At 39.7% G+C, this 14,179-nt stretch overlaps 1 protein-coding gene across 10 annotated transcripts in view; it reads left to right on the top strand.

The window, feature by feature from the left end:
- LMBR1 (limb development membrane protein 1) overlaps positions 1–14,179 on the top strand; it is a 323,369-nt gene that overhangs the window by 83,670 nt on the left and 225,520 nt on the right. For all 10 annotated transcript variants that reach the window (XM_072763254.1, XM_072763256.1, XM_072763252.1 and 7 more), the window contains 4 exons: positions 4,159–4,285; positions 4,726–4,794; positions 6,026–6,090; positions 9,759–9,831. In XM_072763254.1, the coding sequence (XP_072619355.1) occupies positions 4,159–4,285; positions 4,726–4,794; positions 6,026–6,090; positions 9,759–9,831 (334 nt within the window). The remainder of the gene's footprint in view (positions 1–4,158; positions 4,286–4,725; positions 4,795–6,025; positions 6,091–9,758; positions 9,832–14,179) is intronic.

The raw sequence follows: 14,179 nt of genomic DNA, 5'->3' as shown, positions 1-14,179 counted from the left end.
CCTTGGAGATTTTAAAGACAAAGGCAGTAGTAATTTGGGCCATTACCATTAATGCTTATATTGTGCTTACTAAGCACCCAGTTTAATGCTAAGCATGTTACTTACGTTAATTCATTTGATCCTTATAATGACCCCATATGGTAGGGATGTTATTAATAAACCCATTTTACAAAGAAATAAACTGACACACAGAGAAATTTAGAAATTTGCCCAATGTTACATAGTTGGTCAGTGATGGGACCAGACTTTGAACCCAAGCAGTCTGCTCCTGGAGTTGGGGTCCTGAATTAGCTCACTATACTGTCTCATAAACTGAACTTGGATATTTTAAGTTATTTTTCTGGGTGCCAATCTCTTGAAAGTTAATTCTTTTAACAAAATTAAAAATTAAAACAAGGGGGCAACCCCGATGGCACAGCGGTATAGCGCCGCCTGCAGCCCAGGGCGTGATCCTGGAGACCCTGGATCGAGTCTCACGTCAGGCTCTCTGCATGGAGCCTGCTTCTCCCTTTGCCTGTGTCTCTGCCTCTCATTCTCTCTCTGTGTCTCTATGAATAAATAAATAAAATCTTAAAAAATTAAAACGTTAATTTCTTCTCGTATTACTTACATTTCAGATTTCACTCTATGAAATTTGGAAAATACACAAAAGCACAAAGTATACAAGAAAAATAGCTCCTTGTAACCTGGCCTTGTAGGGCTTGCTGTTACACGAACACAGTAACACCCCTCCTCTCTGGGAGAAAGGGCTATGACCAAGCTCCCCCTGCAGCTCAGTCTCTGACAAGCATCCTTGGGGGACCCTCACTTCTCTCACCTGCCTACTGCTTGGCTAGGAGCATTAACTGCTGGATCTTGGAGTCTTCTCATTACCCTTAACCCAGCCTTGTGGGCCCTTACTGTTCTTCTCTAGAAAGTCATTTTAGCTGCCCACTCTTGTCACTCACAGCTGCCAGAACTGTGGAGGGTCTGAGAGTTTACTATACTTGTGAACTGACAGTCTGCTAGATTTCTGTGTGGTGCTTGTAGACATGAGACTCCTGGATTAGACTCAAGGGACTTCATTACTCAGAACAAGGCAAGCCATGAGCTTCCTGTGTTCCAGCACAATTCCTCCCCACCCCCCCACAGCCTCCTGGGGGCAGTGTGGCTCAGGTGGAGGTTGCTTCTATAGTGAGCTCAGGTCATAGCTGAGGAATCTCAAACTTAGGGGAAACCCATAAATGTGCTGCAAGCAAACCTGCTTGCCCTTTGTTCTGCAGACCTACTTCTGCTTCAGAAAGACACCTGCCTCTGTTTTCCAAGGCTGTTTGCTATCCAGACATCCTTAAAAAGAAACTCCAGGGGCACTTGGGTGTCTCAGTTGGTTAAGCATCTAACTCTTGATTTTGGCTTAGGTTTTGATCACAGAATCATGGGATTGACCCCCATGTTGGGCTCCATATTCAGTGGTTAGTCTGCTTGGGATTCTCTCTCTCTCTTTCCCTCTTCCCTTGCCCACTGCATGTGCATGTGCTCTTTCTCTCCCCAAAATAAATAAATAAATCTTAAAAAAATAGACTGTCCAGAACAAGGGCTGTCCCTGCTTCTCTTTGTGAGATGCACAAAAATGAGAAAGACCCATGGAGCATTGGCTTCCACTGCAGAATAACATATTTGAAGAAAAATACATTTAACTACCAAGAAATATTTTTATTAGAGTATTGGAGGTAGTGTGTAAATCTTATTGTGGATTGATTCCCTAACATTTACTACCATAGTAATGGTTATATATTGCACTTCCATTTATTTATTTATTTATTTATTTATTTATTTATTTATTTATTTATTTATTTATTTATGATAGTCATAGAGAGAGAGAGAGAGAGAGAGAGAGAGGCAGAGACACAGGCAGAGGGAGAAGCAGGCTCCATGCACCGGGAGCCCGACGTGGGATTCGATCCCGGGTCTCCAGGATCGCGCCCTGGGCCAAAGGCAGGCGCCAAACCGCTGCGCCACCCAGGGATCCCTATATTGCACTTCCTATTACATTGTTACAATTGTTTAATAATTATCACACATATTATTAAAACATTTTCTTGGACAGTGGGCCTCAGATGGTTCCAAGGATCACTACTGGTTAGCTCATATATTAGAACATTTTAAACAGTGTTTAGTGCATATGTCATAACACTTAAGGCATAGGTGTTAGGTGTTTTGGGAACCCTAATACTCCTAAGTATTTGGAGGCAGGCAGGATTTTGGCTTCGGTCAGAAACAGAAAGACAGGCTGAAAGGGCATAGTATGTACAAATCAGAGCACCTATTCTTTTTATCCGTTATAAACTTTCCATATAATATTTCATGTGTAGTACTTAGAAAAAAAGACCATTGCTCAAAAAGAGAGAAGGGAGGAAAAAGAAATACCATTTAAAGGTGACAGTCCCGGGTGTCTGGCTGGCTCACTTGGTAGAATATAAGATTTTTCATCTCAGGGTTGTGAGTTCAAGCCCCACACTGGGCGTGGAGCCTACTTAAAAGAAAAGAAAGGTGGTGGTCGTGTTTTGGTATCCTAAGTGGTTTGAAAGTTGTGAAGTGCAGGTTCTTCAGGAAAGTTGGAGGGTGTTTTTTAGTAGTATGTTTGGGGACTATTCATATTTCATCTCATTCGAGTCATAATTACCGTTAGCTCTGATGTGTTAAAATTCAAGCGTCATTCACTCTGGTCTACCAGCCTCCCTTGCTGTGCAAACACTTAAGCTGTGCTGACTGCACGTTTGAGGACATCTTTGGACCTGCCCTGTTGTAACACTGGACAAGTAAGAGCAGGCCTCTCCAACTTGGTGTCATGGCAGGGGGGCGGTGGTGCTGGAGTGTTCCCTGTCCTCTCCATCTGAGGACTGCATGCTGTGATTGAATCAGGAATTAACAAATAATGTTAGGGCAAAATTGAAGTAAGCATATGGTTTAGGTCTTTATCACACACTATTTTTAATGGGGAAGGAAAGATTACATGAGACATTTCTTGAGAGGCATGGATTTACTTCTAATGTTGTTTGTTGTATTAGATGTACATTAGTGCATTACAGTATAAAACATCAATGTGAGTCTTTGAATTTAGGTACAGATTCAGTCATTTGGTGGTTTTTCAAGAACATGAGAAAGTTGTTTTTTGTTCGTTTGCCTTGTCCATTAGATTTCAAGTTTAGAAGTCTGGCCTCTGGTTTGGCCCTGAGGTCTGAATTTGTTTTATATTTAAAACAAAATTGTGCATCAAGATGGTTTATTATATTCTAGGCACATGAAGTAATGATGGTTTTATCTAGTGTGAAGAAAGAAGTGGTACATAATTGATAGCCGGCACTGCACCTGTCCTTGGTTTCTGCTGCGGGCATCGCAGGGGGGCGGCCCCTGTCATGATTTGTGCAGCAGGGGGCGCTGGTGGCTGCAGGAGCAGTGGGACACAGTGGGACGCTGGTGGCCATGGTGGGGGGACGGGCAGCATGCTGGCAGCTGTGGGAGCTGGGGGTGCTGGTGAGAGCGGGAGAGGGAGCACTGGCAGCTGTGGGGGTGGGAGGGTGAGGGTTCTGCTGGCAGCGGCAGGGCCAGGGGACACTGACTGCTGTGGGAGCAGTGGAGGAGCAGTGGAGGAGCAGTGGAGGGCTGCTGAGAGCAAAGGAGGGAGCGCTGGCTGCTGCACTGGCAGCTGCAGGGTGGTTCCACTGGTGGCTGCAGGGGTGGGGGGCACAAGGGGCGCTGGCAACTGCGCTGGTGGCTGCGGGAGTGACACTGGCGGCTGGCACTCTGGGAGCCTGGCTGTGTGCATTCCCAGGATCTGGCTCCCATGACTGCTTGGCCTAGGGCCTTAGTCAGCCTCGACCCCCTTGCTTAGAACCAGAGACAAAAATCCATCACCTTGTGTTTTAAAACACAGTCCTGAAATAGGTTTTTATGACACATTTTTTTGGTTATTTCTTCAAAGCTTAATGGTATTCTACATGATTTTGTAAAACAAAGTCAGTCTAAACATGACACTGTAAAGCTAGTGTTTTTTGTCTTGCTAATAAATATAAATTTCCTCTCTTTTCAAAGAATTTTTATGCTTTCATCTGGATAGAAACCTAATTATCCATGAGGTGAAATAAAAGACTACACTTCTGTTTCCATTATCTTTTTCAGGGAATCCGAGCTCGAATTTTAGAAACTGTGGTCATGCTTGTCCTTCTCGCACTCCTTATTCTCGGGATAGTGTGGGTAGCCTCTGCACTCATTGACAATGACGCTGCAAGCATGGAGTCTTTGTATGGTAAGCTGGTGTCTCGGGGACACTGAACTGGGGGTGTAATTACACATTCACTTTCCTGAACATTTGAATAATTCTTTGTGTCCATAAGTCCTTGTTGTTAATTTACAGAGCTAACAAATCTTCAGACATGTATAAGAAGAGAAATGAGTGTTCATGTGTTTGCTATATTCAGAACAAGCAAGCAGCTTTTAAGATTTTTGTTAATTGGTTTCTGTTCTTAAAAATTCCATGGAGACTTTTTTTCTCTCTCTCCAAACAGGTTTTACAAAAGGGTTATTTCCTTTTCTTCTATTTTAGATCTTTTTGTACAATTTAGAAATTATATGGTTTAGTAGACCCAGACAATTATGATGTTTATAATACATTAATTTATAGTCAACTTATATTTTAATGTACAGTATTTTGGATTTACTAACCTATATTTATAAATTTCTTTATAGATCTCTGGGAGTTCTACCTACCCTATTTATATTCCTGTATATCTCTGATGGGATGTTTGTTACTTCTCTGTAAGTATTTTTCTGGCTCAACATTGATGGGAAAGTGGAGTTCTTTGTTCTAGAAAATAATAGTGAGATTTCCCGATGAGATTACTTAATAGCTTGGAGACGTTTCTGAAGTCCCTTAACTTTTTTTATGTTAAGATAAATTTTTTGATAAGCTGGAACCATGAAATAAAACACGTGTGTTTTTCTTTCTTTTTTTTTTTTTACGTGTGTTTTTCTTTAAGGAAAGCCTCTCTTGTAAAGAGAGACACACATGTGCATGCACATGCACACGCACACACAGGCCCACACCCACTGCAGCATTAAATTCTACTTTTGAGGATTCTTAACAGTTGGTTAAACATTACCTTCAGCTTCGGTGATGATCTCAGGGTCCTGAGATGGAGCCCCGCATTGAGCTCCCTGCTCAGTGAGGAATGTGCTTCTCCCCCCTCTCTCTCTGCTTGTCTCCCCATTCATGGGCACAAACTCTCTCCAAATAAATAAATAAAATCTTAAAAAAAAAAAAAAAGAAAAAAATTTTTAAAAAAGATTCTACTTTTGAATGGTAACATAGAATTCTGGTGGTGAATTTGTGGCCTTTATTTAAAATTTGTTCACTTTTACTTGAGGCATTACAACATATCTCAGGGATATCTATCTATCTATCTATCTATCTATCTATCTATCTTTAAGGATTTTATTTATTTATTCATGAGAGACAGGGAGAGAGAGAGAAAGAGAGGGAGAGGCAGAGACACAGGCAGAGAGAGAAGCAGGCTCCATGAGGAGAGCCCGATGTGGGACTTGATCCTGGGACTCCAGGACCATGCCCTGGGCCAAAGGCAGGCACTAAAATGCTGAGCCATCCAGGGATCTCCTTCTCAGGGATATTTATAAGTAGATAAATGTAGTTAAAAGGAATTAAGATAATAGTTGCCTGGTTCTTAATTCCATTAGCACTTGAAATTTAATCTGCTCTTTAGTTGGTTTTAATTTCTTTTAAGTGAAAATATTTATTATTCAGCTGCTAGAGTATTGCATGTCCTAAGCCTTCTTCAATCTTGATGTATCTTTTATCCTCCACATGCTACCCCCTCTAGCTTCTTTATTGATGAGTTGAAGAGTCCTTTGACAAAAAACTGAGAGAATCTAAATTTGAGACAAAAGTTTTCTTAAAATGATAATCTTTGAGTCTGTTCTATATTTTTGGACTAGCAATTTATCAGCCTCCTCTCTGTGATCTCTCCTGTAGTATGTACCCCTGTGGGCCTTTCCCGCATGTTCACAGTGATGGGTCAGTTGCTGGTGAAGCCAACAGTAAGTGTGTCATCTTGTTAAATAAGTGTGTTTACATTTAAAGATCTTTTAAGTTGGGAATTAGCAATCAAAAACATGAGAATATTTCTGTGGGCTTGTGACTTTGTTGTTGCTTTTATCTTAATCTTTTTCATCTTTGGAAACCAAATTTGTTTTTCTTTTAGAATATTAATTATAGACACTCAGGTAGAAATTTCTCTAGCGTATTTTAAGACAAAATTTACAAATACTTAGATATTTTAGGTGTTTTTATCTTGTATCAGTAGTGACTGTTATGTTTCAGAATTTACCAGATTTATGACTTATGAAGCAGTTATGTCTTATGTTATATTTTGATTATACTTTTCACTTTAATCTCAGAGTTACTATATATATTCACTTTTTTTTTAAAGACTTTATTTATTCATGAGAGACACACAGAGATAGAGAGATAGAGAGACAAAGACCAGGCAGAGGGAGAAGTAGTCTCCATGTAGGGAGCCCAACATGGAACTCGATCTTGGTTCTCCAGGATCACATCCTGGGCTGAAGGCGGCGCTAAATCACTGAGCCACCCAGGCTGCCCTATATTCACTTTTAAATGATTTTCTTTTTTTTTTTTTTTTTAAAGATTTTATTCATTTATTCATGAGAGATACAGAGGGAGAGAGAGAGAGAGAGAGAGAGAGAGAGAGAGGGGCACAGACACAGGCAGAGGGAGAAGCAGCCTCCACGCAGGCAGCCTGATATGGGACCGATCCCGGGTCTCCAGGATCATGCCCTGGGCCAAAGGTGGTGCTAGACCACTGAGCCACCGAGGCTGCCCTTTAAATGATTTTCAGTTGGTAGTAATTCTAATGATTTGTCCCTAATTTGTTCGGTTTCTAGCTATTTTGCCAAATATTATCACATGAGAATAATTCTTAGCTGCATTAAAGGAACTTGCCATTTAAATTATTTTCATGGATCCTCATTGCCTGCAAACTCAGTTCTGCATGACTCACAACCTTTCCCTAGTCCACTGACCTCTGGCCTCTGCATCTGCATCCTTGACTCTCATTCCACACTCAGCAGCTGATGGGCTGTCTGCTTTCACTTTCTAGATGTGTCTGGGGCTTTCTCCCCTCAATGCCCCCAGCCTGCTCCAGTCCCCCTGACAGCCTCCTCATGGCTTGGTTCTCATGTCAGCTGTGCTCACTGCCTATCTTTGAATTTTGCCTCACTTTTTCTTTAAGTTGTAATAATCAAGCTCCTTTCTCACATTCTCCTTTGTTTGAATTTCACTAGTAGTACCTATTAAATTGTTTTTAGTTATATGTTTGTCTTTCCTATCGGGGTAATTAGTCAAGGAACAGTTTGGGGAAATATTGTAGTAGATATTCTTTTAGTAATGCTTGCTTAATTTTGAAACATTTAAAAAATAAATGACAAATCTCATCATATCTTTTAAAAAATAAAATTGGATTATTTAACTTGCTACCTAAATGTATATATACTCAAATAAAACATGCTATCAAATCTTGAAATTCACTTCCATCTTGGAGAAGTTTTATAACACTGCATTCTTAATTTCTTCCTGATTCTCTGGGGGAGCTTTTTTGGGAGACTCTTTTCTCTGTTTCCATTTCCTGGCCCCCCAAAATAGGCAAATGTTCAAAGTTCTGTCCTTGGTCTACAGTTACTCTGCTCTAGTCTCCTGACTACCTCTGCCACTTTCACGGCACTTCGAAATGTATAACTCGAGGGAGCAGAAGACACTGGAAACAAACTATACTCTGTTGTCAGTGCTGTACCTGCAGACCCCGTGGAGCTGAAAGCTCAGCCTATAGAAAACAAAAACACTGACTTAGTGACCTTCCCAAGGCTGAGCTTTTTCCCAAACTTGTCTCTTATTAACATTATTCTGAAAACTTTAATTATCTTCACCTCTTTTCTTGTTCCTAACACCCAGTATTTTTTTTTTAAAGATTTTATTTATTTATTCATGATAGAGAGGCAGAGACACAGGCAGAGGGAGAAGCAGGCTCCATGCAAGGAGCCTGACGTGGGACTTGATCCTGGGTCTTCAGGATCATACCCTGGGCTGAAGGCAGTGCCAAACCGCTGGGCCATCGGGGCTGCCCCCCCAACACCCAGTATTAATGGTATTCAGTCAGTCTAGGCTTTATGCTTGTGATAAGTACTATATTTTACACACATTTAATTTAATCCTGTTAACAAACCTATGAGTTAGGCGGTAGTCTTATTTTATGGATGAATTATCTGCATTTCGGGGAGATTAAGTTGCTCATACAAGATTACAGGTCAGTGAAGATGGGGCCGAATTTGAACCCAGAAGCTGATTTCAGACCCTGGGCTCTGGCCCGTCGTTCTGCTCTGCCATAAGCTCCAGGGTACTCAAACCACCTTATTGCTGAATGTACTTTGTACCTTTTCACCTGTGTTTTGCTTATAGTTTTTTCTGACCCAAATGCCTTTCCCCTTTTCACTAAATGAAGCTATAAGCTAACAGGCTACTATTAACAAAAACACTTGCCAAAACTTTTTCTTCCACCTAGAAGTTGGGAATCTTTCTTCCTCTGAACTTTTGTAAAATTTTATTTTTGCTTCATTCATGAGTTATTTTAATCTTAAAATTATTTTTTTGGGTTCGTTCTGTCTCCTGGACACTAGAATATGAGCTGAGTTCAAGGACTGTGTTTGACTCATATTTAGGTCCCCATCAGCTCAGAGTGGCTAAGAATGTAGGCTTCACAAGGCAGATAACTTTTCTTTGCCAAACCCTTGTAAGAAGCATGTTATAAGATGGGGATGATAGCAGTCTGTTTTTCATTGGATTGTTGTAGAATCAAAGGGATGAGGCACATAGCATTTAACACAAAATCTGTGTGCCACTCAATATTACTTACATGGAGACAGACCCATGGTAGTGAATGGACAGTTTGCATCGTAAGGGGAAATCTTTTTGTATGGGCTAGATCTTAAAAATGTAAAAACTGAATTGTGATCCAAACAGTAGAAAGTGGTGAGAACATTGATGGGAAGGAAAGTTGGTATCATGGCCCCTGTGTGCCTTAGGCTCAGAGCCTGGTGATTGATTAGTGATTCTTGTTTGTTACTAGTGTTGTATGGCATGGTAGTGAGTGGGTATACACAAGTATATTTCTCTAGGGTTTTGTCTACAAAATGAATTTATAACACCAGTATTCATAATTTGCAGAAAATTTTTAGTATGTATGGATGATGTAAGTGGAAAGTATCGCATTGTAGTTATTGAGTTTATTGTTGTGTTAAATATTATGTAGGTAAATATAAATGAGAAGCCAATGTTGGACAGAGTGATCTATTCCTTCTTGCTCTAAAATATTGGCTTGGGTGTAAGAGATATTATATTTAGCCTTTTGGATGTTGAGAATTCAGACATTTATTTGTCATTGAGAGAGCTGCAGTGTTCTTTAATCCTTAAATTTAAATATATGTGGATTTTCTAATAGGCAACTTTTGATGTGTTTAGTTATATGCTAAAATAATTTTCCTTAACTTACAAATAGAATAGTTTGAGTATTTTTATTTTAAATTTGTAATAATTTTGAGTGATTATCTAAATCATAGGCCAAAGAGCCTAAGTATTCTCATAAGCACTAGTTTTGTAATGTTGCATTAGTCAATGGTTTGATCTTTGAATTTAGATTCTTGAAGACCTGGATGAGCAAATTTATATTATTACCCTAGAGGAGGAAGCCCTCCAGAGACGACTAAATGGTACGTATGTATTCCATAGTTAAAGCTCAATAAAAATTATTCAATTACATAAAAGACAGCTAATTGAGGGGGAAAATTACAAGCCTCTTAGGACATTGTGCCAAGGTGCCAGGTCAAGACTTAAGAGTAACATGTGAATGTCTTAGGTGAGGACAGTTTTGCTGAAGACTAGCGGCATTGCATTCCAGTTCCCGTCTTTCCCTAGCTGAGATTAGCTGTAATCTAGCAAGGCCAGTTGACTTCTGAGGCACTGGCCATTAAGGTACACCTCTACTACCAAGACCTAATGTATTTTAAGCACGATGACTTAGTCACTGAGGTTTTGCAGATTTGCATGTTTTCTTAGTCACTTTAATATCCCTACTTCATTTCTTTCCTTTTGAAATCTTTAAGGCCAAAAGTAGTATGTCTCTTTGCTACTAGGTGCCAAAATTGACAGTCTTAGTTATGCTTAGGAGCTCTCTTGTTATTTAGGAATGCTATTCATTATCTGCTGTTGATAACCCAGGAAGTATGTCAAAGATTTTAAAGTTTAATTTTTATTTACTCATCCTTTTTGGCTTCAAATGAAGAACCAGTGAAAAAAGTAATAATGACGTAGTTTAGCAGGGAAATAATAGTTTGGGTAAATTTTCTTTTTATTTTACTTAAATGCTTTTCATTCTGTACTCTTTTCCTGCAAAAAATTTTTTTTTCCTTTAATGTTGAAAACCAACCCAAGATCAGACTATTAATTGCTAACTGTATTTCAGGGTTGTAATTAAAGAGCAGGTATAAAATGGAAGGTTACTTTAAATATGAAATAGGAAGAAATATACCTACTTTCTTCAGTTACAATTAGCGAATTTAAATCATCAACTCAAAAGTGTTGCTAACATTTAGACCTTTATTCTTAGATCAAAGAATTTCAGATTTTATCTAATATAGAGAATTCTTGGCAATAATACTGTATACTTTGATACCACTAACATTTAGAACTAAATGTATCTTTTATTCTTTAATGCTATTAAAGCTATTTTTATATTTTATTTCAGAGTTACAACTTTATGTGATTCTGTCAGTTTCATAAAATTTCATTAAAGTAGTGAATATTATAATAAATCTGTCTTACTTAGGTAATCATGCTAATATGTGATAAATATGCCTGAACTGTCACACTACTGCCTACAGTATACAGTTATGTTTCAGCCTAAGGTCTTTCTGTCTTACAGATCAGGGAGACTGAGATCTAGGAAGGGTAAAAGATAATGCCTGATGGTGGCACCTGGGTGGCTCAGTCGGTTAAGCATCCAACTTTTGATGCTTAGGTCTTGATCTCAGGGTTGTGGGTTTGGGACCCACATTGGGTTTTGTGCTGAATGTGGAGCCTACTTAAAAAAAAAAAAAAAGTGTTCCATGAATTAAAGAATTTGAATTAAGTCAAAATAACACCAAGCCCAAAATACAGTCTTTTTCACTTTTCACTTAAAGAAAAAGTCCCTCCAGAATCTTTCAAGATCCTCTGGCTCCTCAAATTCAAAAGTGGATTAGTATGTCTAAAGAAATTCAAAAAGAAGTAGTTGCCAGAAGGCTAGAGGTATTACAAAGTGAAGCCAAATCCAAATAAACAAAATACTTTGACTAGCACAGAAATATAATTTGGAGAGGACTAAGTATGATATGATAGCTAATGCTAAGTATCATTTGTTTTCTACCATTTTGGTAAGCTATGCGCTGCTTCTGATTATTCTGTTGGTAGGTAGTTAGTCTTTCTGTTGATAGCTCTTTAATGATATGTTGGGATAGTTGCTGTAGTTTTGTTATTTACTGCTTGGTAGCACTGTAGACTGCTTCAGGTGGAAAACAACAGGCTTGCAACATAAAAGGTTCTATAGCAAAATGGGCACATAGAGTAATATGGATTAAAATCATAAGCTTGAGTAGAGTGTATCAATATGTGCAGGGGAAAGAAAACAAGGTTAACAAACCGAGTATTTTATGATTTGCTATTTTTAAAGAAAGTATACCCCATATGTGGGGTATCTGGGTGGCTCAGTTGGTTAAGTGTCCCACTCTTGATCTCAGGGTCATGAGTTCAAGCCCCATGTTGGGCTCCACACTGGGCATGGGAGCCTACTTAAAAAAAAAAGGTATAGATCATAGAAGGTAGGTAGTGGAAATCATCCCTACTTTCTAAATTTAATCTAGTATCATATGAAATGTATTTTGTTGTAGCAGTTATTTTGTATTTTGAATTATTTTTAAAAAGTAAATTAAAATATTTTTTATTGTGTGCTATTTTTTAAAAAATATTTTATTTGAGAGAGAGAGCGAGCTAGAGAAAGTGAGTGCATGAGTGGAAGGCAGGGGCAGAGGGAGAAGCAGAATTTCCCTTGAGCAGATAGATGGATGTGGGGCTCAATCCCAGGACCCTGGGATCATGACCTGAGTCAGAGACATTTAACTGACTGAGCCACCAAGGTGCCCTATATGCTGGGCTATTGAATTGCAGAATAATAATAAAAGATTAAAAAAAATGTTAACAGCAGTGATTTACCCCAGAATTCATGATAGTGTTTTGCTAGTGGCCATTGAGCGTGCTTTCTTGGTCTGTGTGGGAATGTGTGATGCACATCACAGGAATTTTTGGGACATCTGTATGGTTTGCTTTGAGCTCAGCTTCATGGTCATCTGAAAAAACATAACATTTTTTTCCTGGAAGATCTATAACTTGTTGTGGTAGGTATTATTGGAGTTGAATTTTCATGCATGGTTTTTAAAGTATCAGTATAGTTTTTTGATGGAATACTTGCCTGTGACTTCTCCATTGTTCCTATTTATCATTTGCTGGTGCTAGTTTTGTTCTTAATATTATTATTCAGAAAATATGTTAATAAAATAAACATATTTTATTTTATGCCATGTCCTATTATAATGTAAATCAGTGTTCTAAAGAAGCCATCCTGTTAGTGGTCTGCTCTGCTTTTTCTCTTCCTTTTCTGTTTACTACTTATCTTCTTCTAAGCACCAGACCTTGAGCAAATGAATTTAGATTCTGAATCTTAAGATCATAGTTGACTGAAGAAGAGAAAAAGAAGGGTAAGAATCTATAAGATTTTATCCAGAACTGAAATACTTGAAAAACAAAGAAATAGGTGGTAGGAGTTGTATGTATTCCTGGAGCAGGAGGAAGCCCCAGATCTCTAGCCATCTGGTTCATACAGCCTTCCCCAGTGTCCACATCACCATGGCAGGAGTGAGGAGCTACCCCAGGACTCAGGACTGTCCTTGAAAGGCTTCTTCTCCTTGAGTCTCCAGGACACAGCCTTACTTTGCTGTCTGCCTTGAGGCCAGGAGGAATGGTGCATGCATTCTGGTCTTCCTCCTTTCTGATAGTCAACATAAGGAGCCTCTAATGTCCAGGACCCTGGCGTCTCAGACTATCTCCTACTTCTCTCTGCTTGCATTTCTGACCTTATTTCCCACTGTCCCTGAGCTCCTGAAACTGCTTATACCATGTGGAATCATGTAGATCGAAGAGCTACTGGGTCACAGCAGCAGAGCCACTTGGATCCTCAGTCTCCTCCCTCTTGCTAGAAGAAACTTGGCCCTCCCAGCACGGGCTGCTTCTTAGTCCCTCTCAGGTGGTAGCTCTGTTCTTTCCCACATCCTTCACTTCACTAGTCCAGGAATTTGGACAGGTGTCCTCTCGTTCTCTTCTGCTGCTTTCACACACTTTGAATCTCATGTCATTAGATTGTGACCTGATTACTTCTCCCTTTTCCCTTCACTCCTCTCCTTTCAGACAGTTCCTTTTCCATCCTTAAGGTCTTAGTTCCTTGTTCATGATTGTGCTTTTTGCCATTACGCTGGTCACGACTAGTACTTTCAGTGCCCACGTGGATGACCTTTCCAGCCTGCTTGGCCATCCATAGACCTCTCTTAATGGTCTCCCTCAGCTGCTTACTGCCTCGGGCCGCAGCACAGACCTGACATGAGCAGTGACAAGTTCTTGTGCAATCTCACCACTAGTCACCCTGTTCACTGCCTGTGGTGTACCATGTCCTACAGTGCTTCATGCCACCTATCCATCTTAATAGCTTCTTACTGTCTTTTTTCCTTCACTTCTTTCAGACCCTTGCTGCCTCACACAGTTTAAATTCCTGGGCCATGGTTTGTCTCAGTGCCCTGCTCTCCCACTTCCCTTTCCCTCTCTCTGCTTGGCCAAACTCTAGCCTTAGTCGTAGCCAGCTTTTCATGTTCTCAGCATGCACACCTGTTCAGCTGACTAACTGTAACGCCTGCCTGGCCTTTCTTTAAAAATATGACCACTAGCTTAAACATACTTTACATTCTCCTGGATGACTGT

The sequence above is a fragment of the Vulpes vulpes genome, chromosome 7, assembly GCF_048418805.1.
Source record: "Vulpes vulpes isolate BD-2025 chromosome 7, VulVul3, whole genome shotgun sequence".
Lineage (NCBI taxonomy): Eukaryota > Metazoa > Chordata > Mammalia > Carnivora > Canidae > Vulpes > Vulpes vulpes.
This window is presented reverse-complemented; position numbering and strand designations above follow the sequence as displayed.